An 8,373-nucleotide genomic window follows, 5' to 3' on the forward strand; every position below is an offset into this window, starting at 1 on the left:
AAATTGTCCAAAAGAACACACCGTGTCAAGCAGTTAATGGTCGTTGTCTTCGCAAATGTTATTTTTTCAAGTATTTCAGTTGTGACCTATGTATTGTTGATAGTTTTTTGCTATTATTATAATCTGTTTTTATTTTAAAGTAATAATTATGTAGTATTATTTTTAAAATAGTCCCAAGATTGTAACATCAAGAGTTTTGGCTTACGTGCATTACTGTGAGTTTCCATAGTTATGTGTATAGTCTATAGACCTCATTTCACATTTTATTACATTTGAAAAGCAATTACTGTTGGAAAGAAAGCATAAAGATGATGGACACAGTTTAAACAGATATATCATCATACATGAAAGCAGCCAAATTCTCTGGAAACGCCTCATACCACTGCATGTTTGCTCAGAGATACGGACAATAGCAAATGAGTCTAACCATGTTTTCCCCATCAGGAAAAAAACTATTTAAGTGCTCATAGAGGGTTGGAGCAAAACAAATAAGCAATCTCTATATAAAGGGCCACTGGCCACTGTCTCACTGTCAGCTTCCTTTTTAACTGCGAGCCCACAGCGGCGACAATGGAGTGGAAAGTTGTGTGGTTGTGTTTCCTTGCTTGTTCTGTTTCCATTGTTATTGATATCCAAGCCGAGTCGGGTAAGATCAGATTCATAAGGGTGCAACTGCTTGTACAGATATTCGTGTAATGTGCATAATGCACAGGAATCTTTTAATGTTCATTAACGGTTAATTGTTATAGCTTTATGCAAAGGTCAGGACACTGGAAAAGTGTCTGTAATAAGATAGACCAGTAACTGTAATTTTCTGTTGTGTTTATTTATGGGCATGGAAATAAATTTTGGTAAATGTCTTCTTTCCTTTTTTTTGGCCCCCCAGTTTACAAGAGAACATGTAGCACATGGGGCCGTGAGCACTTCAAGACGTTTGATGGTGATGTGTACCAGTTTCCCGGTATGTGTGAGTACAAGCTGGTCAAAACGTGCGATGAGTCTCAGAATTCCCAGACGTTCTCAATGGACATAAAGAGGAAGGAGAATCCTGGAAACTCTACAATACGTTTTGTGGTTGTGAAAATTAATAGTTATTTATACAACATCAGCAAGGATTTGGTCACTCTGGATGAGCAGAGGTAAAAAGCAAAACAAAACAAAACAATGCCAAGTCAAACAACATTTCTTTTGGTCCTCAAAATTTGAAATGAAAACAACTGTACTATACTTTGTGTCATATTGTTTTTGTTTTTCTCCCAAGTATTCAACTTCCATACTTCCAGGCCGGGGTACGGTTGGAAAAAACTGAGTTTTACTTAAAGCTTTACTCCCAAGTTGGCATCACTGTCATGTGGTACAATGATGATGCAGTCATGGTAATAACTTAGACATCATTTGTTTATGAACACTGCTGAAACTTAGAGTAACTCAAGACAGTTTTTTTCCAGGTCACAACCATATTTCTGATGGTTGTTGCAAAAAGTCTTAAGTCGATCGGAATTGCTTTACACTTGAGAAATGCCAGGCATTGGTTACAGAGTAACTTTTAAAAGATCTTTGAGAAACACAAAGTCTACATTGTATTGTGGTGGAAGTAGATTTACAATAACTACAAAGGGGATAAAAGCATATTGAAGGGCTGAATAAGCAGAATATTTGAATGGAGAAATGAGTACAAACACAACTGTAAGTACTAAGAAAGCAGTGGATGTGGGTGAAGCAAGAGTAAACACCACAAGTATTGTGTAGACTGTAAGATAAAATGCTCTTTGGTGTACACTATCTCATCACTTTCAGTATAAGATTCCAGCTGTAGGTGACATTATGACAGTATCAAATGTAACTTTGTTTGTGTGTGCACGCCTATGTGCATGCTAGCATGTGTGCGTGTGTGTTGGGGGGAGGGTCTTGTTTTGGGGTTTTTTTAAGAAGAAGTATGTGTGTGTGAATGGGTGGTTGACTGAACGCGTAAAGCGTTTTGGGGTCCTTAGGGACTAAGTAAAGCGCTATACAAATACAGGCCATTTACCATTTACCAAGAAGTAACAATAAGGTTTTTCCTTTGATTAATCAGTGGTTCAATCATCTCACTGTTTAATGAACAACAATAAATAAACCTATTTCTGCATTTTTCAGGTGGAAATTGATGATGAATATGCCAATCGCATTTGTGGACTTTGTGGAGATTTCAATGGCAATTCAGACCTCCGCAATAAAGGTGTATACTCATTTCATATTAATGTGTTTCATCGGTAGTATGCAAGAGTTAGAATGTAACGATTAATGCCATCAGATACAGGTCAACAAATCAGCCCCATTACGTTTGGCAATGGATGGAAAACCGCTAGTCCAATTAATTGTGAGGACCTCACTGAAGCGGTACAGACATCAGGGAAGACTGAGAATATGACGGATTCATGCAAGGAGTTTGTGAGTTTTTGTTATCCAGCTAGCTTTAAAAATAGATATGTGGTGATGTGTATTTGCATAAATCCTTTTACACATATTAACAATGCCTCTTTTTTGTCCCTTTAAGGAAATCTTCTGCAAAGACCTCTTTAAAAATGAATCCTGGAGCTCCTGCATTCCTCTGATTCACCCTGAGCCTTACATTCAGGCTTGTGTGAAGGATATGTGTCACTGTAGCAATTTAAATGGCTCCTGTGTCTGCAGCACACTCTCTGAGTTCTCTCGACAGTGCTCTCATGCTGGAGGACAACCTCCCAACTGGAGGACTCCGAAGTTGTGTGGTAAGGTTTTATGTTGTCATTTTTATTTCTTTCTCATGAGGTTGACTCTTGCACATAAAGAGTTACATTTCCCTGCAAAATTAAATTATTAAACTTGCATTTTGAGAGCAATTGGTTTTCTTACTACCAAATTTAACAATGGCAATGTAGGACGCATACGTAGACTGAAATGTGTCTGTAACAATACTGAGTATTTTATGCACAGAAGAGTGATTGAACTCATCAGGAAACTGAAATCTAGCTGGTAATAATCTAAAAGAAATCTGGCATTCCCTTAGTAACACTGACATACTCCACTCTTTATTAGTGTCAGATGCACTACAAATATCTTGCAGTTCATAGTCTCAGATTCTGAAAAGATTGTTGGTAATGTTGGCCAGTGTTGTTCATGTGGTTTGATGTTCGGACACTTTTTCTTAAAATTAATTACTTACATGTAAAGTGAATTAAGAAGAAAAAAGATTATTAATTCAGTGGTACAATAAATAGTAATAAATCTCATCCATGTATTCTACATATTCTTTTTTTAATTTAGTTTTTATTGACATTCAGCAATCACTGTACAGTATAATGTGCATTAACTTCAATAATTTGTTAAAGATATCTGCCTACATATCTATTTTTCTTCTATTTTTAACAGAAAGAACATAAATATGAAAGAAAGAAGAAGAAAAGATTAGATAAGATTAGCGAAATAAAAATCTGGTCTGAGTGTTATTATATAGTCCATCCGTTTCTGACATGATACAAACAGGTCCCTCTTGTAATTCCCATCTGTTTGTCTATATATTCTAATCTTCGCAGCTAAACATTGTCCACCCACGATGGTATATGATGAGTATGGGTCTCCTTGCATCAATACCTGCAGATTCCCAGACACGAGTTTAGTTTGTGAAGATCACAATATAGACGGCTGCTTCTGTCCTCCTGGTTGGTGCTGTTTCTTTGTACTCATCATGCCTAAATGTTTAAGTACCAGTAATATATACGGTCTAAAATCATGTCACGTCTTTATTAGAAACTGTGCTTGATGATATTTCCACGGGAAGTTGTATTCCTCTTTCTGAGTGTCCATGCAAACATGACAAAGTCTACAAGTCCAATGAGGTTTACCAGGAGCGGGGAGAAAATTGGTATGTTTCACATTTCATGTTTTTCAAAAAGTATTATTTTCAATTCATTAGTGTGTGCTTTTTCCTTAAAGTCTTTGTGTTTTCAGTACATGCATTGCAGGTAAATGGTCTTGTGAGAGCCTTCAAATGCATGCTACATGTTCAGTTGAACAGGGTTCATACATAACCACCTTTGATGGTAAAGACTTCACCTTCCATGGAGACTGTGACTACACTCTGGCTAAAGTGAACAGCAAGGTGAATGAGTCAATGCCTCCAACTGTTAAAGATATGCAATCTTCTGATATTAAGGTGGCATTTTATATAGGCTGTACTCAAAATGCTCTATGTGTATTTCAGGATTATGTGAGTCCAAATTTTACCATTCTGGTCCATTTGACACAATGTTCACGTCAACAATACGACTCTTGTCTCAAGACCTTGAAAATTCATTTGAACAGAGACAAAAACAACGTGAGTGTAAAACTACAGTAATTATAATAATTTCCACTGAGCCACACTCTAATAGCATTTTTTTTTTATTCAGGCCATAATTTTCACCTCTGAAGGCAGAGTGCAGAAGAATGGACGGAAGGTCACTTTGCCTTATAACTCAGGTATATCAGAAACTAAGATTGTAGTTGATCATTTTATCCCAAATATGATCTTCTGATTTTTATTTTTCTGTTGACTCACAGGAGATATCAGTATATTCCATGCTTCATCCTTTCACATCATGCTCCAGACAAGTTTTGGTTTACAAATTCAGATCCAGCATGTGCCTCTGATGCAAGTCTATGTCAGTCTGGAGCAGAGCTACAGAGAAAAGACGCGTGGTGGGTTTTATATTAGCCATTAACCATAATCAGAAGTACAACTATCAGTTAATATGTATATATTAAAATATCAATATACCATGGGTCTTGAAGGTAACAGTAATTGTGATTATTTCTGTGTTGTATTTTTTTCTCACCATCATCAGCCATCATAGTGTAATTAAAAATTCTGGTTAAAAATAAAAAAGAAGAATTACAAATACTTTCAATATGCTCAAAACTGTTAGAGGCAAAATTTTTAGAGCCTTTGTACGTACTCGACTTCCTGCAATCTTTAGGTTTATGTGGGAATTACAACATGATGCAGTCTGATGACATGAGGACTCGTCAGGGGATGGTGGAGGGAGAAGAAGGAACTTTTAGTAATTCTTGGAAAACTGACTATTCATGCAAAGATGGACATGGACGACTTGATGACCCTTGTTCTCTTAGGACGGAAAATGGTAAGTTGTTAACTATTATCATCAAGCATTATTCCTTTGATTTTTTTACTGCTCAAGACAGATTTTCTGTGATATATGTATCTAATCACACAAGAAATACAATAAATTCAAAAATCTTCAAAACTGATAATCTACTTGTAGAAAAGTTTGCCAAGAACTGGTGCCCCTTGCTACGACAGCCAAATAGTACCTTTGCACGGTGCCATTCCGTGGTGGATGCTGAGACTTACTACAAGGTACAAAAAAACCTCTCTGTTTGTCTTTAACTAAATTCAATAGGACTGTAATACCATAAAAATATTCACTGTGTTCTGCAGCGATGTATTTATGCTAGCTGTAACTGTGAGAAGAGCGAGGACTGCCTGTGTGCTGTCTTCTCCTCCTTTGCAAGAGCTTGTGCATCAAAGGGAGTGTTCTTGATAGGCTGGAGAAAGGATGTGTGCAGTAAGTGAAACAGCTCAGTAATGACGTTTTATGGGCATTTTCTCTTTCATTAGTTAGTCCAAAACTATGATGTAATGACTATCATATTTTCTATAAAACAGACAAACGCACCAAGAACTGCCCAGCATCTCAGACCTTCTCTTACAAAAATCAGAGATGTCAGCTGACTTGCAGATCGCTGAGCTCAAAGATGCAGAGCTGCACCTCTGACTTCTTGCCTGTGGGCGGCTGTTCCTGTGCTGAAAATCACTACCTAGATGACAATGACATCTGTGTCCCCAAAGCAAAGTGTCCCTGTTATCATAATGATGAAACCATTGAACCAGGAAAGACCATTAACATCAACAATGACTACTGGTGAGTTATTTAAGGACTACAAATTAAACTAATGATTAACCATGACTATAATGCAAGCAATGTAATGCAAGCAATATTGGTACAAACTATAATTTAAAGTCCTTTTGTGTTGCATTGTGTTTTTCTAGCGTATGCACTGATGGAGTTCTTCATTGTGATCCTTTGGCAGCTGGCTCTTCAAGTCAGTTATTAATGATATTCTTTTTCTACTATAAAACTGATTTGTAGTTAATTTACAGAATATTAAAGTAGTTCCTGCTTCTGTTACAGCATGCACTTCTCCAAAAGAATACTTCAACTGCTCCACTGCAGACAAAAGAGATGTTGGAGTGCAGTGTGCTCGAACCTGTTCAAATCCGGACAATGAATGCGTAAGCTGTTTTTGCTGATCAAGACCTACATTTTAGGTCTACTAACTTTTTCAAAATGTAGATATAAAGTCTGCCTTTGTGTTATCAATGTCATGTTGGTTTTACCAATCATCTATTTTTCTATTTTTTGTGTTTTTTTCTTTCTATCCTTCCAGGATGCCACTGAGTGTAAATCTGGCTGTCTCTGTCCCAGAGGCCTCGTCGATGATGGTAAAGGTTCCTGTGTAAAAGAAAACCAATGCCCATGTCAGCATGGAAATAAACTTTATTCCAGTGGAGAAAAAATCTCTAAGAAATGCAACACCTGGTATGATTGATTGATTGATTGATTGACATAGCATCACTGAAACTGATAATATATTATATTAGTTTTAGTCTTATTACAAAAATTTATTTAATTTCAATCCTTTCTGAAACATTTAGCACCTGCAAAAGTGGAAAATGGGATTGCACAGACAAGAAATGTCCAGGAACATGTATTATTTATGGAAGTGGTCACTATATTACATTTGATGAGAACTCATATGGCTTTCATGGACAGATGTCTTACACTGTAGTCAAGGTAATACATGCCTTTTTATCAAAAATAATTGTATGCTCATTTTATTGTGATTACTCAGAGTTCTTTAGTGGTAACAGAGTCTTATCATATTTGTTCTATTTGTTCACAAGGTGCATTTGCATAAGTAATATATTTTTTTAGTAACATCAGCTGTCAAATAAGCAATTAACTTTACAATATTTAAAGAGATTTAACACTTGATTTTGAATAGTACAGGACAACCTGAATTTTGATTTCATCAGCAGTCTCTGTTTGTATAAAATAAACATGCTAATGCTTGTCTCTTTTAAGAACACATGTGGTAATAAAACACAGGAGAACAACTTCACTGTTATCATAGAAAGTGAGATTTGTGAACTTCCAAACCCCATATGCTTCAGAAAGATCAGGATCCACCTGGGGGTAAGGCCATGTAGCTACTGGCAAGTAGAGGAAAATATTTTTAACTGCAATCTTACATTACATTGAAAGAAATCTCCCTTTACTTTCCATTATAGGAAAAGGAAATCACACTTTTAAAAGGTAAATCATTCCTACCTGTGACTATCTACCTGTACAACTCAAATTGCACAGTAAAAAAAAACAAAATGCAAAAAATACACCCTTTTGCACATTTTTACAGTGAAAACAGCAAACAGTTAAACAGTTAGAGTTAAACAGTGTCAACCCTATATATTGAATCTGTTTGATTTCTGGATGTTTATAATTGCTATTTTTATATGTTGGAGCTATTTCTTATATTTTGTTACTTTGTAATATAATGAATTATTTAATATAGTTTAGTCTGTTGCTGCACTTACTTTCTTGGAGCAACTGTAACCACATATTTTATTTAGGGATTAAGAAAGTATTCTTATTCTGATTTTGATTCTGAAAATGAAGGGGACGTCATTTCTCCAAATGGTACTGAGATTCAGTACACCAAAAGGAAGCTTGGTTTCTATCTGGTCGTTGAATTTGACATTGGTCTAACAGTTATATCGGATCATAAAGCAACAGTTAAAATCCGACTGGAACCACAGTACTCTGTAAGTGACAGTTTAAAAATGAATTATTCTATGTATGTAATGTAATATTTGAAAACATTTCTATGGCAGCAGGAGTTCTTTGGCCTGCTGCAGCGGAGAAAGCGTCACAGTGAGCTCTTGGGGCTGCGCGGAGGCAAGGAGAATAGGTGCACAGGTACATAAATTGACTGTGTGTCTGCTTTCTCCGCTGCAGCAGGTCAAAGACCACACCCCAGCCACAATTTACAAGTGCATATTTGTGAGAATGAAATCCCTTTTCCCGTTTTGTCAGGCCCTTCCTGAAAGAGTCAAATAAACCTTTATCTTTAAATACACATCTTGTTTTTTATGTGAAAGTCAGAACACATACTTTATTACGGTGGCCCCTAGAGACAAAGCACGTACAAACTCCAAAACACTTGCAAACTCCAAAGCACATGCAAACTCCAAAACACATGCAAACTCCAAAACACTTGCAAACTCCAAAACAC

General features: G+C 36.3%; 1 protein-coding gene across 1 annotated transcript; it reads left to right on the forward strand.

Annotated features, from left to right (window-relative positions):
* Positions 1–536: 536 nt before the first annotated feature.
* On the forward strand, positions 537–8,040 carry LOC102300718 (mucin-2-like). The gene is made up of 23 exons (XM_042217300.1): positions 537–646; positions 887–1,139; positions 1,262–1,376; positions 2,137–2,218; positions 2,294–2,430; positions 2,537–2,750; positions 3,555–3,680; positions 3,769–3,883; positions 3,970–4,120; positions 4,223–4,336; positions 4,410–4,479; positions 4,561–4,698; positions 4,977–5,141; positions 5,283–5,377; positions 5,459–5,585; positions 5,687–5,942; positions 6,071–6,123; positions 6,213–6,313; positions 6,469–6,620; positions 6,737–6,875; positions 7,167–7,277; positions 7,373–7,397; positions 7,758–8,040. The coding sequence occupies exons 1-23, from the start codon at positions 571–573 to the stop codon at positions 7,946–7,948; spliced, it is 3,006 nt and encodes a 1,001-aa protein (XP_042073234.1). The 5' UTR covers positions 537–570; the 3' UTR covers positions 7,949–8,040.
* The last annotated feature ends 333 nt before the right edge of the window (positions 8,041–8,373 follow it).

This window comes from Haplochromis burtoni, unplaced genomic scaffold, assembly GCF_018398535.1.
Source record: "Haplochromis burtoni strain Fernald_Lab_line unplaced genomic scaffold, NCSU_Asbu1 Contig_1797, whole genome shotgun sequence".
In the NCBI taxonomy this organism is placed as follows: Eukaryota; Metazoa; Chordata; class Actinopteri; order Cichliformes; family Cichlidae; genus Haplochromis; species Haplochromis burtoni.